This window comes from Brachypodium distachyon, chromosome 2, assembly GCF_000005505.3.
Source record: "Brachypodium distachyon strain Bd21 chromosome 2, Brachypodium_distachyon_v3.0, whole genome shotgun sequence".
Classification (NCBI taxonomy): Eukaryota; Viridiplantae; Streptophyta; class Magnoliopsida; order Poales; family Poaceae; genus Brachypodium; species Brachypodium distachyon.
Window position 1 is genome coordinate 3,246,964 of NC_016132.3, and position 22,587 is coordinate 3,269,550.

Sequence of the window (22,587 nt, forward strand, 5' to 3'; positions counted from 1 at the left end):
AGGGTTAAAATCCAGCGCAAAAAAAAAAAGAAGCCAGCAAGAGGATCTTATTACTTGCAAGACGTATGACAGTGCTATGGCTACGATAATTTTCATATGATTTGCGTATGACATGCACTGCAGGCACTGTGGGTCTGGTCTTAGAAGGTCAATTTTAGTGGGGCAAAAATAATAATCATAGTATTAAGTACAGCACTTATCGCACTGTGGGAGAATATCTTCCATGGAGAAATAATTGAAGAAAACATCTTACAATTTTGAATTACATTCTCATTATATATATATAATTAACTCGGCCTTTCTTAAGTTTCCATCAAATTAGCATTTTTCTATAGCGAATTGGTAAGAATTCATAAATAAAGCATGTTGTAATGTTATAAATCAAGTAAATAGTAATTAAAATAACTTCAACAGAACAGTTTCTCCATGCGCAACCCCAACCAAGCCCTACCCACATCAATCAACCCTCCATTAATTCGGATGAGCATGTGCGCCTGCACGGCCGTCGTATATATGGCAGAGTTGAACCACCATAGGACCGAACATGTGCGCAACACACACTAACTTTTCGAATAGTAATATAACATATACCTAGACGAGGCTTTTATTATACTATTAAAAGTCCTTCTTTGAATCGCTCCATTATTATATATACGGCTCGGAGTCAGACCACGACCAAACACACGCACAATGCGCGATAGATTTTCTGAATATAGTGATATAAGTACACTACTATTAATAAGGCCAGGGGTGGAATCACGCCTAGGGCAAATGGGGCTGCAGCCTAGGTGTGGTCCAGATCATACAGGTTTGCTGTAGTGATGATTTGATTAAAAAAAACTAGCTAATAAAGGATTAGCCGTACAATTAACCTAGTTTAGCCCTAGACTTTGAATTGAATCCGCCACTGAATAAGGCTTTTATTCTACTGTTAGTGCTTCATTATGAAGTCTAGGTTTGAATTGCCACATTGTGTGGCATGTAGTTGGACCACAGTAACCGACATCATGCGGTGGATTTTTGGAACAGTAATATAAAAATATTATATCTAGAAGAGGGTTTAATCCAACTATTAATGCCTCACTGGCTAGGAATTCTGACTTATATTCAATTTGTGAAAAAAGTTCCAGGATCTTTGAAATCTTGCTTTTGTTCAATCATAACAGCTCCTCTCAAAAGTTGTAAATATCATCAAAGTATTTCATTCAATCTATAAGCTTATAACTCCGGTACATTTTTTTTTGACGAAATTAACGGTACGGCGTACCATTCATATATCAAAGAAGGTCAAGGGGAACCTTAACCCGAGAGTACAAGAATGATCAAAACAAAACAAAAAAAGAATGCAATGTACAAGGGGATCAAACGAGCTAAAAAGGTACTTCCTCCGTTCCATAAAGATTGGCATGGTTTTAAACTAGAGCTAGTTCAAAACCGTGCCAATCTTTATGGAACAGAGGGAGTATCAAGGAACATCATCCGTTCCGGAGACCAGCTTCTCAAGTCCCCAAGTATCCATCAAGCTCCACATCGCCGCCTCATTCTTGATGATGGAGACCACTCCGGCGGCCGGCAATCTCTTAAGATTGAAAATGCGGTTGTTCCTCTACTACCAAATAGACCAAAGGGTGAGCAGAAAAAGAGACGTGGCATCACACCCAACCGCCTTAGAGGTCGCTGCCCTGGCCACCTCATTCCTATGCAGCCACCAACTTTCCATCGAATCATTCGGCTCCCAGCAGGAGGGGTCGAAGCCCGCACACCTGATCCACGCCGCGATAGCAGTCCAAACCTGGCGAGGAAACATAAACTGCCGAAAAATATGCACAACACTCTCCAGGTTATGCAAACAAAATGGGCACCACTTGTTGTTGGTCAAGCCTTTCTTCGCAAGCAGATCAGCCGTGGGCACCCTATGCTGGACAAGAAGCCAAGCAAAAACTTGCATTTCTCCGGCGCCCAGCAATTCCAAAAAAGCTTATCAAATGGCCGCCTGATCAGCCCTGGAATTGACCTAAATAGGCAGAACTAGAGGTGTATGACACTGAGGAGGAGAGCTTCCAGCAAATAGCGTCCGCAATGCCTTCAGTGAGCTGAACCTGGGAAACGATGCCGAAGAGAGTGACAAATTCCGCAAGCTCATCAGCAGAGAGAGGCCCATTGAGGTCCCGAATCCATCTCTCATCCAGCAACACCTGGAAAATGCATCTGTTCTTCCTCCTGGAGCGAGCAAAGAGAAGTGGCGCGATGTCCATAGGCCTACGGCTCTGCGCCCAGTACATATTTTGGTAATGCATGTTATGTTCAATAGTTTACTTCAAGCCTTATGAATTGAACCTAATGTCATTCTGACCATCTGATCACCGATTAACTCAAAATAGTGAGGACTATGCTGACACGGAGACGAGACGGGGCAAGATTGTGATTAGACTTCAAATCAATCTGCAGACAAGGCAACTTAGGTTGATCATGCATGCATAAATTAAGAACTAGTGTGCACATGAATGGAAATGTACACGGATAAAGATCTGATCCTAGAAATACAATCAGACCACAGCCATAAACGGTTCGTCCTTAAATTGAAACACATTATATTTGTTGGGACATAGACACCAACACATCGGCCTGTGGCTTCTATTAATTAAGCTATTTGTTGCAGTTCTAGAAGACTAGACTCTGGATCGAGCTCGATCTGCTCCTTCCCAGTAAATAAACAGGTCCGGTAATCTCTTCCATTCCATGCTATAACCATTAGGAAAGAAGTTCCGAGTTCCGGCTATGAGGCCCGCCGAGAAATTGAGATCAAATAAGATATTCATGTTCTTACAAAGGGGATAACATTGCAGATACTGTCACACGGATATTACACGGAATACATGAATGAATAGCATAACAGTCGAAAACGCACAGCCATAAGAATGGGACAATTATTCGCTAAGACAGCAGATTGCTGGTACAAGAGCTAGCAACGGCGGTAAATTGATAACTAGACGCACACGGTGGTCAAGTATACTGCGCTCAGAACTGCTCGGGCCAGTCCCCATAGATCCCGGTGGTCTTCTTCCTGCTCAGACGCTCCAGGTTGCTGATCCTTCTGCCACCTGCAGCCTCCTGCTCCTGCGGCACCTGATGCACGGCCGGCGGGAAGGCCCTCCCAGAAGCCGACGATGTCTCGCTCCTCACAGTCACGGACGGGGTCGTCTCGCTCCTCCGCGCCTCCACCGGCATCAGCTCCCAAGGATTGCGAATCGCCAGACCTAAAAGGAACGAGTATGGCAAAAAAAAAAAAAACAGAACAAGACAAGATCCGTTAGAACGTGTTGCTGGAGACCGTGATCTGGCTAGCTAGCGAGCGGGGGCCGGAGCGTACCTGGTGCGGCAGACGCATGGGAGAAGATGCAGTTTTCCCCGCAGTAGCATGTACCTTTATACATGAAGTTGTAGCACATCCGGCCATCCTCGACTCGCGGGCGGCGCAGTTCGACCGTGCCGTGCGCGAACGCGCAATCGGCGCCGAACATGCAGGTGCCGCTGGTGTCGTAGTTCACGCATAGCTTGGTCTTGTAGAAGAGCGCTGCCGGCGGCGCCGTGTCCAGGAAGTGCTGCGTGCGCCCCCCCCCCCCCCCCCCCCCCAAGGACAATCCCGTCCGAGGAGCGCTCCGGCGGCCTCTCGCCGGGCTCCACTACGGTCACGTGATCCTTGGGCGTTGTCTCCCTCTCCCTATCCATGGTAAGAAGAGAAAAACCTAGCTAAGTTACTTGGGTCGTTGCGGCGGCGGCCGGAGGGATGGGAAATGCGGAGCCAGGAGGAGATGGATTTATAGCCAGGAGCGTCTCCTCCGCCGCAATCGGGGTCAGGTTAGAGCTTGGAAGGGATTAATTGCACCAGCTCAGTGCTTGGCTGGCTCCGGCCAGGTTGCTAATTGGCTGGCTAGCTCCGGCCAGCTTGAGAATTGGCCGATTGCCATTCACCGCGCGTTTGCGTCCGTTTCTTTCCTGTTCTGTCCAGTACTGGCATCGACTGGCGCGCGGGGGCGCTCTCTTGGTGGGCTTTGCCCACGTAATAAGAAGGTCGAGACTCGAGGGACAACGCCTAGGCCAACGTCACCGGTTCATATATAGGCAGAGAAGCCGGATACCTTGGCTCCATGCCTGGTTCCCCGACGGCTCCATCCCTTGCCAAAAACATATGTATCGTTCATAAATCAATCGAGTCGGGTAAAATAGTCATGTTGAAACATTTTTGACTATATTTCGTACATAAATCAATGTTACATATGTTTTCGCAAAGTCCGAAAGCAATATGGAAAAGTCATGTTGGACTAAGTTTAGTGTAATTAATGCACCAGTCCGGGATGGTTTCCACCAGTCCGGGTGGTTTATGTAGCGTTCAATCGAGTCGTTTTTCCGTCTTCACCATGCACTCCACTTGAAAGTCGGTGCAGTTCGGCGATTTCCACTTGAAAGTCGGTGCAGATCATCGACGCCGCTTCTAGATCCATCAACGACCACCAGGACTCTCACATCCTAGGCCTTCCGAAGAACGAGAAGCGCTAGACGAGTGGTCATCTCATATATTCTTGGTGGGGGATCTGGAAGGAGCGAAAGAGGAGGATCTTTGGAGGAACAGAGCTCTTCCTGCCCTTGAGGTTGCTCATTTGATTTGGGAGGAGATCCAGAGTAGATCCCGGGCGTGCTCTTCTAACCCGGGAGATTAGGCTTTCCTAGCTCTCTTTTTCGGGTTTTTTCTCCCCCTCCTCCCGGCGGCCTTTGTTTAGGGCCCTCTGTACAGTTTTTCTTTCTATCTAATCGAATGACGGAACCGACAATCTTTTCCCTAAAAAAAACGTTGCTAGCCGCGGCCGGTGATGACACCGTTGCCATGATTTTTTATGTTTTTTCAAATGATGAAACTTTGCCGTAATCATAAATATCATCAAAGTATTTCATTCAAGCTAATTTAAACTAATTAACTCTCATATTTTTGTAATGTTATGTTCAATAGATTACTTTGGTTCTTTTGAACCCTACCTGATTTCATTTTGAGATTCTCACTGATTAACTTCATATCAATCTTCTTGGGTTGACCATGGCAAAATCGACATGAATGAAAACATAAACCACCAAAGGTCTAATCCTAGAAATTGAACCAAACTGGCCCTACACATTTCATCCTTAAATAGAAACACACCCTCCTGGGACCAGTCACCCAAATCCAAGCAGAGAAGATCCTCGCAGAGGGTTAAAACAGCAGGAGGATCCAGCGCAAAAAAGAAGAAGAAAGAACCCAGCAAGAGGATCTTAATTACTTGCAAGATGTATGGCAGTGCTATGGCTACGATAATTTTCCATATGACATGCACCGTGGACACTGCGGGTCTGGTCTTAGAAGGTCAATTGTAGTACGTAGTGGGGCAAAAATAATAATCGTAGTATTAAGTACAACGCTTATCGCACTGTGGGAGAATATCTTCCATGGAGAAATAATTGAAGAAAACATCTTACAATTTTGAATTACCTTCTCATTATATATAATTAACTCGGCTCTTTCTTAAGTTGCCATCAAATTAACATTTTATAGCAAATTGGTAAGAATTCATAAATCAAGCATGTTGTGATGTTACAAATCAAGTAAATAGTAATTAAAAGAACTTCAACAGAACAATTTCTCCATGCGCAACCCCAACCAAGCCCTACCCACATCAATCAACCCTCCATTAGTTCGGATGAGCATGCGCGCCTGCAGGGCCATCATATATATGGCATGGAGTTGAACCACCATACGACCGAACACGTGCACAACGCACGCTAAATTTTGAATAGTAATTAGAGACAACAAAATGCAGGAGACTCCAAGCCATCTCAGCCCGTTTGCCACGTCAGCCGTTTGATCTGAAACCACTGATGTATCTGGCCGTCGGACCCGTGGTGGAGGGGCGCTGCTCAACGCTGGTTAAGTGGGCCGCAGACCATTAACGCAGCCATTGTCCAGTTAGCCCACTAGGAAAAAAAAAGCTGAACCTTTCGCAGCGCTGCCGAGAACTCTTCCGCTGCCTAACGCAGCCATTGGCCTCCCCTTCCCTCCTCTGCTCCCGTGCGTGAGGCGGCTCGTCCTCCCGGCCTGCCGCTCGCTGGCCCGTTGGGCGTCCGGCCTTCCAGAAATCGCCTCCTCTCCGTGCCGTTCTCCTGCCCATCCGTCGGCGCGCGCCGCCTGCCCTCCCGCATTCACTTCTGGCCGTTTGGTGTGCGGCTTCATTTTCTTCTGCCATGATTCCCAGCAACGGCAGTTGCTGCTCCTTGGCATTCTTCTCCTCCATTGCTCCTCTATATATTCTTCTTTCTTCCTCCTTGCCTAATGCCTTTCACCTTCTCTCTGCCGGCAGCAATGATTGTTGCCTAGGTACATTCATATTTTTTTTCCATGCCATATGATATCTATCCTCTCCCTTTTCAGCACTAATCTACGCCATATCATGGATTCTGTACTGTTCTTGCGGGAGGGGGTTCCTAATCTGCTTCCGGTTACATCCAGGTTCATCTTAATTCCTCCTCCCTTCCAATTACTAACTCTGGCGTTAGATTTTAATTTGCACCCTTGAGTTAGCTTCAGGTTGCCAAGTTAGGCATATTTGCAATGCTGCAAGATATTTGTATGGTATCAAATTCTATGATGGTATAGGAGTGAAATATAATAAAAAGATAGCTGTACTTCAAGAATTAATCATCTCTGATGTGCAAGTTTCATCTGCAATCTCTCATAGTAATAATTAATTAGCAGTTCAAATCAATCTAAAATAAGTACAAAATTGTCCACTGAATGACTTTACAACTTTGCCAAAGAAGGCATGCCAAAGTACAATATCAAGAAGCTTATGACAATTGTTAGCACCTGATATTCGTATGAAATGCCCGATTATATTTGTTCTCAAAGCGATTCAAGTTACCACAATTTTTTTTTGATTTTCTCAATATATGACATAGGGGAAAAGATATTGTGGTGAAAAGTACTGATTCTATATGTCTTCGTTATAATATGAGTTGATCTTTTTTTCTGTTCAAATACAAGGGGTCATGTAGCTGGTCAAACAAGATTAATTGCTTGCATGAAAGCCAGGAGATTATCTCCTCATAAGTAATAGTAGCATTTTCTAATGTGTGGCAGTATCAATACCTATTTTACATACCATTGTGTGCAATTAATTTGTTTAGACAGTAGTCCAAATCACAAAAAGAATCAGCCCCTTCCATTTATTCTTTCCCCAACTTGTTTGTTGTATGCTCCTGTTTATTTTTTCCAATCTTCGTCATCGTCATCTTTCTCTTATATTGACGAGCACATGATCTGGTTTTGATGGGGTTTTGTTGGTGGTATTGCTACAGGCTCATAACAAATTCGAGGGTTCATGACATCCAAGCAAATGGCTCCTGGCCAGGTTAGTTCTGACTACTTTACATCTATCTTTATGCATATATCTTAATTATTTGCTTGATGTCCCCGATTTGCTTCCTGCTATTGTGAATGCATTGTATTCATTGCCGACGTTCTGAGCAGGATATATAGAACGGTAAATCATAATTCGTAAGAGTTTTCGGTTGTTTGGGGACCGGTGGCATGCTCATTCCCCATCCTTTTATTCTCGTCCTTGGTTCGGATTAGATTGTATGTTTCTAATTACTTCTCCTTTGCAGTGTCCTATCTAATGTTCTTTAATTAGTTAATCCGCAGATGGTCTCTAATGATGTCCTTGGTTCTAATGCAGGAATCTATGGCTGTTGATCGCTGGAGCTGGGTAATTAGCTGCTATGGCTAATCAACAATGGAGCTTTATTTTTGAGAAAGGGAATGGAGCTCTAATCATTTCACTGTGTTCTCTTTTCTGATCGGTAATGTACTTTCTACATCTTTTACGTGGCATATAATTGGCTATTGATACTAGATCAGAAACTATATATGGTAGGAACATCTCTTTTTGATGAAGCAACTACAAGAATATTGGCTTGCAAATTAGTTATAGTCGTTTTTGTAAATGTATGAAACTTTTGTCTGGTGATTACCATTTGCAGTTCAGTTTTTGCCAAGTAAAAGGCCCGTAAGCCTGTTTAATGAGTGATTTTCTTGCATCATTGGCCCATAAGCCTGTTTAATGAGTGATTTTCATTGCATCCTTTTGGTAGGTGAAGTATAATATTATCTAATATCATTTGAGTCGATCATTGAGCATGCCGCAGGAAAAGTATTTGCATTGCTCTTTGGACTATTATGGAACTCTTTCACCAATCATAGGAAATTTTGAAAACGTAGTGATGTTTCATGAGGCGCCATCAAACCAACCAAGAAGTAAGAAAGAGTTTGCAAGAATTAATTGTTATGTTCACATCAGCTCGGTACTGATGTAGGGTCTTTAATCTGGTACTGAGGGTCCAGTTTCGTAGCCGGTACTGATATAGGGTCTTTAATCTGGTACTGAGGGTCCAGTTTCGTAGCCACGTCGGTCACCTAATTTTTTTTCCTGAATTTTCTTATATTGGTACAACATAAGGTTTCATTTTGGGCTGGCATTTCCAGTTCAGTGTTATGTTCACCTTGATTTTAAACTAATATGATATAATGAGCGTAAAGTTATCCTATCATACTTCCTCCGTCTCATATTAAGTGACTCAAATTTGTCCAAATATGAATGTATCCATGCATAAAAAACGTCTAGATACATGTAATAGAAAGTCACATAATATGAGACGGAGGGAGTATTAATTACACCAAACCTGCCCTTCTCAACTATACAGTTGGGCGCGGCAACGCGCCCTATTACAGTCTAATATAACATATACCTAGCAGACGAGGCTTTTATTATTCTAGTATTGATGCTTTCCTAGGAAGTCCTTGTTTGAATCACTCCACTATTATATATATACGACTCGGAGTCAGGCCACCATATGACCAAACACATGCACAATGCACGGTAGATTTTCCGAATAGTAATATAACAGTACACTACTATTAATAAGGCTTTTATTCTACTATTAATTAGTGCTTCCTTATGAAGTCTAGTTTTGAATTACAGCGCCGCATTGTATGGCATGTAGTTGGACTACCGTAACCGAACACGGGACATCATGCCGTAGAGTTTTGGAACAGTAATATTTTTCATATGCACATTAGGGGGCAATGGGCGATGAGATTAATATGGGCTTGAATCCTAAAGCACCTTGCCTGCCAAGATCCGCTCCATTGCCATCTTGTCCCAAGCATAGATCCTAGCTACTAGACGTTTAAAAGAGCAAGATAAGCCAAAGTGCAGGGCAGCACAAGTGCACATACTGTGGCATGCAAGCATCACTCACAAAGTCTTTCTACCTCTCCGATATGTACGTACCAGATCGAGTCGGCCGGACCACCCATAAGCTAGCCAACATGTGGCATCCACTCCCACATGTGAATTGATATTTGATTAAAACATTGGTATTGCAATGAAATTGATTTAAAATATTGGTATTGCAATGAAATTCGATGGATATAATTATGAAATATGAATATTGAACATTAATGAAATAATATTGATGCATATATATATTATCAATAAGGAATTAATGTTAATAAAAAATGATTGACATATTACAATTTTGGACTAAGCCTATAGTTCAAAACTCCATAATGATATCCTATCTTCAATCTTCAAAACCACTATGTCCTTCAGGAGTACAATACATCAATATTTAGAACCAGAACAGTCCATGCTTAGTAGTACACCCTACATTCATATTCTAAAATGTGTAAAAGTTTTAACATCTACTACCTCCGATCCAAAATAAGTGTCTCAGTTGTTTTGAACTCCTAGTTCAAAACTGAGGGCTTATTTTGGATCGGAGTGAGTACTATATATGTAGTAGAGATCAAAATTATGGTGAATAAATGTGCATTTTCTTTGCAGGTTGTACTATCAAGGAAAACAAAATCTTATTTCATTATCATATATGGTTAAGCATTAACCGACAGATAAAATGGTAACTAAATTAGTAAATAGAGACTCAATCTCTCATTTGCATTGCATTTTCTGCATTGTTGCCAAATAGCTACTCATCAAAATATGATAAAAAGCAGCATGTCACCTTGCTATCGCCCAGCTGAAATTTGAAGCTTGCATCTGTACTGCTCTGGGTAATATTTCTAGCAGCAGCATTAACAAGTAAAGATTATTCTATATTAAAATGTGCCTGCAATAATAAAAACATAAGCTTCAATACAGGACACGACAAGGTTTAAAAATAACATGAAATACAGGGACTGAGTTGTGAAAATAGAATAAATTACCACATATACTAAGTGATCGCACTCCACGCCAGAGAGAAAACCTTCATACAAGGAGACCCTAAATTAAGGTAAGAAACATGGGATTTGTCCACAAAATATGAGTACACAACTGTAAGTACAGAAGATCTTTCATACACCACACATTCATGATGCAAAATGCATAACAAAATAGGAAGACAATATGAGCAATTGTTTTTTAGAGTATAGTGCAGTTAGAAAGATGCACTTCATTGTGAGGTGACAAGACAAACCTTGGATGCCATATGAGACGTTTTGATTTTGAAGGGTCAAAATCAATGTGTGAGCTTGAAGCAAAAGAGCCAGCTGTGGTGTTATGTAATTTTGGTTGCGCAATATTTAGATCGAACCTGAAAAGGGTAATAATTAAACTGCAATTTAATATCTTCGATCCATGAAGAAAACATCTTACAATTGTGAATTACATTATCATTATAATTAACTTGGTTCTTTCTGTAGATTTTCCAAAAAAACATGCATTTAGTTGGTCCTCCTCATCGATTTGGCAGGGGATCTGCCGGCATGGCCTGGGCTTCTCAAGAAGGGGTATATTTGGCGTGTGGGAGATGGAAAATCTGTGGAGATATTTGGCGGCACAACTGGATCCCTCGAGGGGGTCTCCGCATGACAGGGAAAAGGACAAAGGGGGTCTCCGCATGACAGTCGAAAAACACGCATCCATATATAAGAATGGGACAATTATTCGCTAAGACAGCAGATTGCTGGTACAAGAGAGGAAACGGCGGTAATAAATCTTGATAACTAGCTAGACGCATGGTGGTCAAGTCCTGCGCTCAGTACTGCTCGGGCCAGTCCCCGTAGGTGCCGCCGGTCTTGTTCCAGCTCAGACGCTCCAGGTTGCTGACCCTTCTGGCACCAGCCTCCTGCTCCTCCGGATGGGGACGCTCACGCACGGCCGGCGCAGGCACCGGCGGGAAGGCCCTCCCCGGAGCCGCAGGCATCTCGCGCCCAGCAGATGGATTGCGAATCGCCAGACCTAAAACGAACGAGGACAAAGAAAAACGAGACAATCAATAGATCCGTGAGGTCGTGTTGCGTAAGAGCCGTGATCTAGCTATAGCTAGCGAGCGTGAGCGTACCTGGTGACGCATGGGAGAAGATGCAATTCTCCCCGTAGTAGCATGTGCCGTTATACCTGAAGTTGTGGCATATCTTGTCACCCATGTCGACATCCGGGCGGCGCAGTTCGGCGACGCCGTGCGCGAAGGCGCAGTGTTCCCCGAAGAAGCAGCGGCCGCTTGTGTCATAGTTCACGCATAGCTTGGTCTTGTAGAAGAGTTTTGCCGGCAGCGGTGGGTCCAGCTGGAAGTTCTGCTGCCTCCCCACCGCCAGGACAATCCCGTCCGAGGAGCGCTCCGGCGGCGGCGGGCGCTGCGGCGGCCTCTCGCCGGGCTCCACCACAATGATGTTCTTGCGCGTGGTCTCCCTCTGCTCTCTCTCCATGGTGAGAAAAGAAAACCCTAGCTAAGTTACTTGGGTTGCGGCGGCGGCCGGAGGATGGGAGAAATGGAGCTAGGAGGAGAGGGATTTATAGCGAGAGATTCAGACCTAGGGGAGCGCCCCTGCGCCTCTGCCTCCGCCGCCGCAATCGGGGTCAGGTTAGAACTTGGAAGGGATTAATTGCGGCAGCTCAGTGCTTGGCTGGCTCCGGCCAGCTTGAGAATTGGCCGATTGCCATTCAGCGCGCGTTTGCTAGCTCCGTTTCTTTCCTGCTCTGTCCACTAGTGCTTCCTTAGCTAGCACGTTTTGCAAATGGTGAGGAGAATTTCTGCATTTTGGGCCTGGCATGCATGATGGGCCTTGCGTATACTTATGCAGTGGAGGCTTTGTAAGAACTTTGCCCTGCACGTAAGAAGCAAGTCGAGAGGCAACGCTAGCCTAACGTCACCGGTGGAGTAGAGGCAGAGAAGCCGTATACGTACCAACGTTGCTAGCGGCCGGCGATGACACCGTTGCCATGAATTTGTTATTTTATTTTTTGAAACCGGACACCGTTGCCATGAAGATTACATACAAATAGACGTTCACATAAACTTTGAAACACTCAACTAGTACTCGCTTGGCAGCTGCTTGGGTGAGTGAGGTGTTCATATTAATTCAAGCTATTAGCAAACAAGTAGCAAGAAGAAACGGGAATGCATGGATGCTAGCATAGTTTTAAATAGGGCACTATAGCATCGCTAGGGAGTAGTCCTGCTATAGTTAAGATGATTTAGCGCTAAAATTGGAGGTTTAGCGCTAATCTTTGTCGTCGGCCCAAAAAAAACCATCCCAGAAATTTGTTCGCCCGGTGTATTCCACATTTCTTCTTTGTCATATGAAAATCACTACAAGGACCCTAGCCTCCATTTCCCGTTCCTCTTCTCTCCCAAAAAGTTAGCTACGGCAACAACATTTTCTGTCTCCGACATGGTTCAGAGGTCCAAAGGAGCATCGAGCTTCGCTCTCGGCATGCCGCCGGCGAGTGCAAGAGAAAGATGATCTCGACGATGTTTTTCCACGAGGACTTGTGTGTAATTTTTATTTCATTTTAAAGATGGTTCTTGCAAGAGTTGGTTGATTTAATATATGTCGTTGGCCTTCTCGCAAAAAAAAAGAAGAAATCAAATCAACTGCTTTGGACTTGGGTAACGGTAGGGTAACGCACATTTCACAAATTTAAATACCAAAACAAAGGACGCGAGCACAAGTGATCGTAGATCTTCAGCCTTTTTGTTAGCCTCCAAATCAGATTTTGCAGTGCAAGCTCCTTCTCCAGATATAGTTTATCGGTAGTGGGTGTTAAGATCAACTGTAAAAATCCCTACAATCCACCTTTGTACCAACATCAACGTGGTGGTAAGAAGACCTTGACTATTGCTTGCATTATTACCGTTATCGCCTGACCCACGAAACTTGTTGCCCATCTTGTTTACAACATTTCTCGCACTTTTAATAACGGCACTTGTATGTCCGAAGAATGTGGCAGTATAATCTATGGCATCAGCGACAAAATCCAAAAGCTCTACCTCAAACCCAAGACACATACAAACATAGCTAAAAAGTCGGATCAATAAATTGTCTTATGTGACTAAACTACTCAAGCTTTTCAATGCATTAGCACCATGACCATAACCAGTGTAACAATACGTTAGAAAACACCATCCAGCAGCCCAAGTGGCCCTAGGTACAAGTTATATCTGAAAGTAGAAATATAAAAAATAGAGAAGGATCCTCATTGGATATTTGATAATGTTTTAATTAAAGCAAAAGGCAAAAGAAAGATCCTCCAATAAAAAAATCATTAAAAACGATATCATACATCATTTTCTTAAATAGTGCATCAAAATTATCATTTAAATGAACACAGATATCACGAAACCAGACGAAAGGAATGGTTGACAAATGTTACTATTACTGTTTACGTGACCTGACAGGGCAAAACCGGTTGGAGGCACTAATCGCCTCATCCACACAAATAGGCGGAGAAGAAAATTGTCAAAGTCAATCGGGAAATGATTTGACGGTGGTGGCATGATGTAGGTACAAATCAGCTCCTATATATAAAATGTAAAATATGATTTATTTTTTTAAGGTGTCATTTCTTCGCAGATTGTAAGTGAGGGGCATTTTTGTCGTAGCGAGCATGTGTTGAACCGGTGAACTTGGATGCAAGTTCTCGTTACCGAAGGAGATGTGTTCCCTTCACGTCATGGCTGACGAGATGGAGTAGTTGTGCTTGGCGAGAGAGGGTTGGACACCATCGATCTGGGACGGCGCGGTTTGCCCGCCTGGTGCGGTGAGGAGAAGAGGAGAAAGAGGAGAGACTGGACAATTGTGGCCATGGGCAGAGTGGAGGCTAAACGGGCAACGATCTCCTTCCAAAACTGCAATTTCTTTTCAACTAGGCCTAGTCATTACTTTGGCCCAGTAGCACAGCCCATCAACATGCAACTTCTTTTCCCGTTTCCCCGATAGCCCAATCAACAACTAACTCTATCGCCGTCATATCGCGTGATGGCAAAGCGACTTAGGGTAGTCTACTCCTCTTCTCCACTCCGAACTCATCGGTCCTTCCTTAATCCCCTTCTCATCTTCTTGGGGGCGTGCGCATGCTGGCATGCCGTCCTTGCTGCACAGCAACCTCTCGACGCCACGCTTAGGAATGTCTTTTTTAATTTACATCCCACACAGTACAATTTTGTATGTGTTATGGATTTCTAATCTAGACAGCAACGTGGAAACACCGAACAATAAAGTCTTTTTGAAAGAAAAATGGATGAACAAATTGCCGAGCATCCATTGATGGATATATGTAAATCTAATGCAGGATATATTTGTTGTATTTGTGTGAAGAAGACAAATACAATATCATGACACTGTTAACTAATCTTTTTTGTATTTGTATGACTTGCACCTTTTTCTTGCATATTACGTGTTTTCATATGGAATTAGCCCCCAATGTTTTCACGCTCTGCCACGTGGCCGGCAATGAGGTGGCCGGCGCCGATGAGTCGGAGGGAGAGAATGTCACCGGTGACGAGCGCGTGGACGATCGGGGGCCACGTCAAGCTCCGAATTCCTCAAATACATCCCTCGATAGGCTTGCCTGCGGAGTTTTCCTTTTTCCTGCGGGGCGAAAAAAAGTGTTTTTTTAGAACTAAAAAAAAAGGGTGTTCCCTTTAAAAAAAACGGGTGTAGGTCCTGGTTAACCCACTTGGAAGTCCACAGATGCCGGCCGGGCCGCGAGTCTGGGAGCCTGTTTGGGCTTGGGCCTAGCACGTGACAACAGCATTCAAGCCTGAAACAGCATATCAGGTCGGTGCGGCGGGCCTAGATCTCTCCAGAGTCCAGACTCGTGCCGACCGCGCCAGCTTCGCCGTATCCGTAGGCCGTCGCTGCGGGGCAAATCATGGCGAGGCTGGTGTCGACTGCCCTCGTCAGGGGGGTCGCGAGGTCGTGCCGCGCGTCGACCACGGCGGCGGTAAGGCCACTCTTGTACAGTTCTGTCTAGGGACGTTTTCATCCTTCCGACGAGGTTGTTTGATACCGAGGTGTCATGATGCCCTTATTGTTTCCCCTTCACTTCTGAAGAGCACGGAATTTGGAATCCGGCGACCTAATTCCTCTTGCGCCCATCCATTTCATCCGAAAATCCTGCTAATTTGTAGTAGTGTTTGACTCATTTCGGCTTTTGACTGCTACCATTTCGGTATGGGCTGCCTGTGGATAAGCTTGCGGCTGTTATAGTTGCCATCTGACGAAAATATTTTGACTTGAGGCAACCTGCCTAGTTGTGGTGTAAACTTGTGTCATCTTTTCAATTGCCATCAATTTGGCTGGGCATGCATTGCTCTTTACCCCGAGCTTACTAGTATAGAAGTGACAATGTTTCTTTTACTCCCAAGTTTTCTCAAAGAATCAACCAAACTTGCTTATTCAGGGCTTACTTACCATGTTCTAGTATGAAATTCCACCACTGCTCACACTATTCTGCAAGTGTACAGTTTGTTCAGTGTTTTGTGCAATCTAGGTAATTGTGCTGTGATGTTCATCTTATGATTTTATTGTAACCTTGTCTTGCATTATTATAACCGGAAGAACAGGCTGTGTCACGACCCACTTTCCAACAGTTCATGACCTACGCATCACAAGTCGGTGCGGATTCTAATGCAAACATGGCATCAGGTACAACACGGGTAGCCGCTGATCTGGATACACATCAAGATTTCCAGCCTACAAGCAAAGGTTCTGACTTGTCTTTGCACGACATCGTTGCTCAGGTATTTATATGTACACATGATCTTGCAGAACATTTGGATCAAAGCATTTGAATTTTAGCAAAAACAGACTTGACATTTATTATTCAGTACCTCGATGTATTATTTGGTAGGATATCAAGGAGAATCCAGTCTTGATATGCATGAAGGGTTATCCTGATGCTCCCAGGTGTGGGTTCAGTGCACTGGCAGTTAAGGTCCTCCAGCAAATATGGTAAGCTATATCTAGGTACAAGCTGTCAATCAATGGTCTCCAGAATTCTTAAATCGTATATTTGTCTATTGTAGGTGTTCCTATCAGTGCTAGAGATATTCTGAGTAGTATGAAGCTCAAGGAGAGTGTGAAAGCTCACACGTAAGTGGTACTCCTACCTGCCTGGTGATATGCTTTTAGATGTATGGCAAAAAGAACTAGACATGCAGTATACTCAAAATTCTGTATCTTGATATATTGTGTGACATGAAATGAAGGAAATTGTTTAGCTCCAACAAATAATAAACCTACTGTACAAATTATGGTTTTGATTTGGTTTGCTGGAGGCTTTACTCAGGACACATACATCTAAAAAATATATTCCGTGCCCTGTATTACAATATGCAGAGTTCTACTTGTCTTGCCCTATTCCAAACATTCATTTTTAATTCAATTCATATGCATCATGATGTCTGGAAATGGTAAATGGATAGTCTAGCAGCATCCAGCTGGCAAAGATGCAGAACTTCGAAGTTGTCTATTTTCTGACCATTACTAATAGTATACGTATGTATGTGCAGTAACTGGCCTACCTTTCCACAAATATTTATCAAAGGAGAGTTTGTTGGGGGATCTGATATCATATTAAACATGCACCAGGCAAGTGAACTCATCGTCACTGATTTAATCACCAGTTATGTCCAGCTAGATTTTGACTTTGTGGATGACTTCCTCTCTCAATTTTCTTCAGAAAGGTGAGCTTAAGGATCTACTTGGTGATGTTGCACAAAAGGGCGAGTAAGACAGTGCCCATGAAGCAAGCCACGGTATATTAGCATTAGCATGGAGATGGATGCTTTCTTCGAGTGACTTCCTCTCCGGTGTTCCCGCACAGCATTTGTGGTCTCCTGTTCCCAGTAGTGATGAACAATTCCTCAATTCCAATAGCATCCAAGTTTGTTCCGATGATCAATAAATGTCACTCTGCATTACTCCCTCCGTCCCATAAATATTGGCACGGTTTTAAACTAGAGCTAGTTCAAAACCACGCCAATCTTTATGGAACGGAGGGACTACCTTTTTTTTTACCTTGTGCTGTTTATGACTCATATGGATCTTGAGATTCCAATACATCAGGTGCTTTGGGGATTCCACTCGCGCTGCATTAGCAGATGTTAGACTGATGTGTTATGCCTGCTCCTGTGCTACTCGTCGAGTGAATTTTGGTTGCACTTGCACTTTGTGCTGTCAGAACTTGTGATATATGTGCTTAATACAGCGTTGTAAAATGCTTGCGTGAACTTCACATAAATTTTGAGGTATGTATGCAGCAATGTCGTACAAACAAATCAACTAGTATTCGCAATTTCCGTCATATTCTTGTTACCTATACATGTGCACAGAGTGCAATGACCAATTCATGAGAAACAAGGATACTACTTGGATGCAACAGGGTGGCTGTGGATTCTGCAGCCGCTATTTTGTTATGACTATTTTCATCTCATGAGAGTTTGTAAAGATCTCCTTCTCTCGTTTTCCTCGGGAGGTAAATGAAGTGGCGCACGAACTGGTGATGATAGCGAGATTTGAAGCAGCTTCGTCCTGGATGGACCCTGGCATGGTTCCACTCTTGCTTAATTATGGAACTCTCGTTTCTAATGATTAATAAAGAGGGGTGTTTGCTGTCCAGAATATGGATACAACACAATGAAACAAAAATATTACTGCTAACAATAATAACAAAAGAAATCACAATGATGTCCCCTGCTTTGGATGGAAATACAGACGAAATTATGGAAATCTCAAGAGTACATGATTCAGTGGCGTTGTCTGCATATGAAACGCCTAGCTAAGACATGGCAGTATACCCAAGCCCAAGTTCGCTATCCAACCATTTATCTCTCAACATTGGAACAACCACAGGTGCTTATTATTTAGACGCCCGTACGCCTAGACTTTCTCATGGCGTTTCTTCGTTCAATCAAGACGATGAACTACTGATTTCCAAGCTTGCTGTGATCCATTTGCCGACTTCGTCCATCTCCTCTGGAACGGTGTAGTGTCCAAGTCTTCAAGGAGGAGGGCAGTCAGCATAAGGAAATTGGAAATTGCAATGTTACTGGGGAATAGAGAAGGCATCAAACCTGTTATATGACTTGAATACCACATTTGAAAATCCAGTTGACTTCAGTGCATCGACAGATCTCTCTCCATGCTTGTAAAGAACTACGTCATCAGCTGCATAAAATCAAAACAAGTCAAAATTTACTGATCAGTGTGATGCTTTAAAAGCCTAAATTCCTGATGCATCATAAAAGCACCTGACTATATATCAAGACATCTGGTCCAAATAGCCATGGTTCTGTTAATTCGTGTTGCACTTATGTCCATGAAAACTTGAAGCATGCCTCAACTTTACGAAGGAAATGACTAATCACATATATTGGTATCTGATCAGTGTGATGCTTCAAATTATGCGTAGCTGATCACTTCAGGTTCAAGTAACCTTGCAAGGCTTGCCTCGCGGAGATCATATCAACGTGGTCACTAAGAGGAAGGCACTATCAAGCTTCGGCTAGGCAAAATAGAGCTGACAACTTTTCTGATGACCTAAAACCAGGCAGGCACTAATATTGGTATCCAGGTTTAAGGAAAAAGGAACTGTCTAGATATTTGAAAGGGAATTCAGTTCTGTTATATCTGCTACGAAGAAGCAACTTCAGGCAATGAAACTAGCTACTACAGTTCTTAATGTTCTATGAACATATACGATTATTTCTGGTTTGCAGTGCACAGGTAACTCCGTAACTGGCTCCAGAAGGATACTCTGTTTGTTTGTAATGGATGGTGGGAAAGATAGTGTGAACATATAGTTTATGACATGTAGAAACTAGAAACTAGTGCACAGGTAGGTCATTGTTGGTAAAAAGTTTCATTAGGAATAGAGTCAGTAACTAGCCTTTTGTTAACTCAACTATTAAGATATTGTTGCCTTCAGCTGTACATTTAAGTACACAAGTACAAGTACAATAAAACACATACTCCCTCCACAGTGGATGTAAGAATATCCAATGAGATGCTTATATCATTCTAAGCACATAATTGTAAGAGTACTTGGCGTGCTGAAATAAAGATGATGCAGTAGATACGCACCTTTTCCATGACAAAGGAGAAGAGGTAACAATGAAGCCTTTTGTGCAGCCTCCTGAGAGCTCTCAATTTTGTTCTTCAATGACCTGCGGTTACCACACAGCACAAAGCGGATCAGCCGCAAGGGGGAAATTTCAGTGAAACTTAAATACACATAACCATACTAGCACAAACCTGGCACATGGAAGCCAGCCACTCAGACCCACAGCTAAACTTAAGTTCACTGGATATGGATTGCCATTCCCATATTTCCCATGAGCAAAGCAAGTCCCAGAGTAAAGGGCAGTAGCAGCACCCATACTAAAGCCACCAACGCCAAGCTTGACTGCAATGATTAATATGACAGGGGCAACGTTTTAGTGATAAATTCTATGGGTACAGGCGCGAGCCTGTGATCTTACAAGATTGTAGTTTTGTCCGATGACGGGCCTTGTGCCTGGACCTGACTTTGTATTACTCCCTCATCCCTTCTCTTTAAAAGAAAATGGCAGCTTGCCGTTCTTCCAAAAACAAGTTCTAGTGATGGATGCAATCCCCAGCAGGGTCCTTGATATTGACTTATCTATATCTTTACTCTTATAAAGAAAGAGTTGGTGGTGGTCCATTCACCCTCACCGAGATTATCTCTCAAGTTGCAAAGAATTTATGCATTTATTATCCATTCTAGTAGTAGACATATGTATCACAATCTTTTGATTAGTTGTTTCTGTTGGTGTATATTTTTAAATTTTGCGCAAAGTTAGGGTCTATGGTGACACAAGCATTTAAACAGCTCATGAAATAAAAAAATCTACAAAGCAACGCATGGGCATTTAGCTAGTATGAGAACAAATTAGCTTATTTCTGGGAGAAAAAAACAGCTTTATAAGCATCTAGCAATGTAACAGGAATGCACATAGCTCAACAGAGGAAAAGATTACAAGGAAACTATGTCTTTCCATATCTGGTGTTTGCTTGATAAAAATGGGTCCGAGGAAAGAACAAGTAATAAGTTATGCCACTGACAAACAAATAAACCAAGATTAGCATGTGAAACATACTGTCCGCGGGCTCAGTTGACAAAAGATTTGCAACATGTGCAGCTGAGGCATCCAGCCCCTCAACATCATCAGGAGAATCTTCTGAAAGATCGGCAACGTCAAACCCTGAGAATCCAGAATAAGACAAAATTATGTCAGTGCACACGTATCAAAACAGATAGCTAATTCCAGAGTTAGTACATATATATCCAAATGAAAAATAGGAAAATACAGATATTACAGAACTTACATGCAGTAGATGGGAACCCGCCAAAGATTGCCACAGGCCTCGTAGGCGCAGTTGGGCAAATCCATTTTATCTGCAGCGGTAGCAGATCAGAGAATGAAAAGGACTTGGAACAGGATACATACTTGAAATCTAGCTCCTAACTTACATTGGGAAGGGGAAGAGTTTCCAACAGTTGAGACCAGCTGTCAATATATAACATGGAAAATTCATTATTTCTGCTGTATCTCTCAGAAAAGTAACTTATAATATTGCAGTACACACTTTGAAGTTTTTTTTTGAGAGAACAGTGCATGGTTTGTTTAAAATCATGATAGCACAGAAGCCATCTTTCTTGCCAATAATAATCCAGCATTTTATGCGCAGCTCAGCATATGTGAAGACATGTCTATCAACAATTAACAATATCAGCTGTGCTTCTTGTGAAACAATACACAAAAGGTATAGCTGATTTTACTCCGTTGATCATCAAAAATGTCACAAGAAATATCTATTTGCAAATCGGATGATTTGGGATTTCAACATCAAAACACATGGTTCTAAGGCAGGAAAATGATTATGCTCATCATAAATTGCAGGACAGCGATATGTCTCCTGCACCACAGCCCATAGTCCAGGTGGTTAAGCTCGTCCAGAATTCAAGACGAACAGACAGTTCGCCCTCGCCCATCATCTAGGCATCCGGTAAACATATCAATCCAATCGAGTGGAACTGAGACGGGGAAGGGAAGGATTGCCTGGTTGCTTACGTACCTGGCTCCATTGTCGCCGAGGCCGTGGAGCCAGACGATGGTGGCCTTGTGCGCGCCCTTGGGCCTCACCACATGCGTCCGGCCGTACTCGAACGGCCGCTTCGCACCTGCACGCCCAAACCAGCAACCAACTCATTTCAATCAATCCAAACCCGGCAACAAACCAAACCCGACGAATCGTCGACGAAACCATACCGGCCGCGACGGAGCTGCCACCGCCGAAGCTCATCCCGCGAACAAACGCCGCCGCCGCCGCCGCCGCCCCTCCTCCTCTGCTCGCCAACGCTGCGAATCCAATGGCCTGGACAACAACAACAACAACAACAACAACAACAACCACCCAGCAGGTTATAGCAGCAGCAGCAGGCTGATAAAAGCTGAGCGCGCGTGCGTACGAGGGAGCAGACTACGGAGGCGATGTGCCGGTGGGAGGCGGATTTGGGCGGCGGAAAAGGGAGTCGCCTTTTTCTTATGGGAGTGAGTGCGGGTGCGGCGGGAGAGAGGAAGGAAGGGGGGAAGAAGGAAGAGAGGGGAATCTACGGGAGATTGCGGGTTGCAGTGCAGGCAGAGGGGGGCATCTCCGTCCCAGTGCTCCGACCACCACCACCTGCGCCCGCGTGATGGGCGTGGCAGGCACGCCACGAATGGAACAGTGGTCGGCAACAGTGTTCCGAGAAAGTAGCCTCGGTGGCGGTGGCAGGGAGGGAAAGGAGGGGAGAGAGAGGGGATGGATGGATCGGGGTTGCGACGTGCGAACCTCTCGGCCGGTCGGCGGCGGTGGGGTTCGGCGGAGCTGACGATGAGGGGAGGCGCCGTCGCCGGCCTTTGCGAGGTCGAATCGTCCGGATCTTTCTGATGTGTTCTTTCGAGACGGTGAGGGGCTTTCCGTTTCGCTTGCTCGTGTGGTTGGTAACGTGGCCTTGGGTTGGGATGTTCGGTTTGGTTGTCTTGACCCAGAACGTGCCGGCCTGCCGGGTGTTCGTTCTCTCCCGGTGCCACTCACAAAATTGGGCGATTAAAATGCCATTAATTTTCAAAAAACTGAAATTTCGTGATTTTAAAAATAATCTACAGCACCGGTAAAGCAACGTACACAGTGGTGCAATGCAAGCTTTTATC

General features: G+C 43.9%; 4 protein-coding genes across 5 annotated transcripts; 1 reads left to right on the forward strand and 3 right to left on the reverse strand.

The window, feature by feature from the left end:
• Positions 1-3,018: 3,018 nt before the first annotated feature.
• LOC104583030 (zinc finger CCCH domain-containing protein 1) lies at positions 3,019-3,521 on the reverse strand. The gene is made up of 2 exons (XM_010234690.1): positions 3,371-3,521; positions 3,019-3,257 (listed from the first exon to the last, which is right to left on the reverse strand). Exons 1-2 carry the CDS (start codon positions 3,519-3,521, stop codon positions 3,019-3,021), a joined length of 390 nt encoding a protein of 129 aa, XP_010232992.1.
• A 7,600-nt stretch (positions 3,522-11,121) lies between these two features.
• Positions 11,122-11,791, reverse strand: LOC112270557 (zinc finger CCCH domain-containing protein 1-like). The gene is made up of 2 exons (XM_024458231.1): positions 11,428-11,791; positions 11,122-11,324 (listed from the first exon to the last, which is right to left on the reverse strand). The coding sequence occupies exons 1-2, from the start codon at positions 11,789-11,791 to the stop codon at positions 11,122-11,124; spliced, it is 567 nt and encodes a 188-aa protein (XP_024313999.1).
• A 3,362-nt stretch (positions 11,792-15,153) lies between these two features.
• On the forward strand, positions 15,154-17,454 carry LOC100843859 (monothiol glutaredoxin-S4, mitochondrial). The gene is given in 5 exon segments (XM_024459542.1): positions 15,154-15,311; positions 15,934-16,110; positions 16,221-16,462; positions 16,882-16,960; positions 17,052-17,454. Coding segments are annotated over 5 exon segments (621 nt in total). The 5' UTR covers positions 15,154-15,239; the 3' UTR covers positions 17,103-17,454.
• A 484-nt stretch (positions 17,455-17,938) lies between these two features.
• LOC100844158 (acyl-protein thioesterase 1 homolog 1) lies at positions 17,939-22,383 on the reverse strand. 2 transcript variants are annotated; one of them, XM_010232227.3, is made up of 10 exons: positions 22,226-22,383; positions 21,664-21,769; positions 21,470-21,575; positions 20,865-20,901; positions 20,720-20,789; positions 20,491-20,595; positions 19,625-19,775; positions 19,454-19,536; positions 18,445-18,538; positions 17,939-18,369 (listed from the first exon to the last, which is right to left on the reverse strand). In XM_010232227.3, the coding sequence occupies exons 2-10, from the start codon at positions 21,695-21,697 to the stop codon at positions 18,282-18,284; spliced, it is 768 nt and encodes a 255-aa protein (XP_010230529.1). In that variant the 5' UTR covers positions 21,698-21,769; positions 22,226-22,383; the 3' UTR covers positions 17,939-18,281. The 2 variants fall into 2 exon arrangements, with proteins under 2 accessions (XP_010230529.1, XP_014755352.1); XM_014899866.2 differs by lacking the exon at positions 22,226-22,383 and adding an exon at positions 21,864-22,159.
• Between the last annotated feature and the right edge of the window lie 204 nt (positions 22,384-22,587).

Excerpts from the sequence above, each read along its gene's own strand:
- LOC112270557 (XM_024458231.1), bottom strand. The coding sequence starts at position 11,791 with ATGGAGAGAGAGCAGAGGGAGACCACGCGCAAGAACATCATTGTGGTG. Across the intron at positions 11,325-11,427 it reads CTTCTCCCATGCGTCACCAG|GTCTGGCGATTCGCAATCCA; the intron begins GTACGCTCACGC and ends CGTTCGTTTTAG.
- LOC104583030 (XM_010234690.1), bottom strand. The coding sequence starts at position 3,521 with ATGTTCGGCGCCGATTGCGCGTTCGCGCACGGCACGGTCGAACTGCGC. Across the intron at positions 3,258-3,370 it reads CCATGCGTCTGCCGCACCAG|GTCTGGCGATTCGCAATCCT; the intron begins GTACGCTCCGGC and ends CGTTCCTTTTAG.
- LOC100844158 (XM_010232227.3), bottom strand. The coding sequence starts at position 21,697 with ATGAGCTTCGGCGGTGGCAGCTCCGTCGCGGCCG. Across the intron at positions 21,576-21,663 it reads TGGCAGCTCCGTCGCGGCCG|GTGCGAAGCGGCCGTTCGAG; the intron begins GTATGGTTTCGT and ends TTGGGCGTGCAG. Across the intron at positions 19,537-19,624 it reads GGCTGGCTTCCATGTGCCAG|GTCATTGAAGAACAAAATTG; the intron begins GTTTGTGCTAGT and ends TGGTAACCGCAG.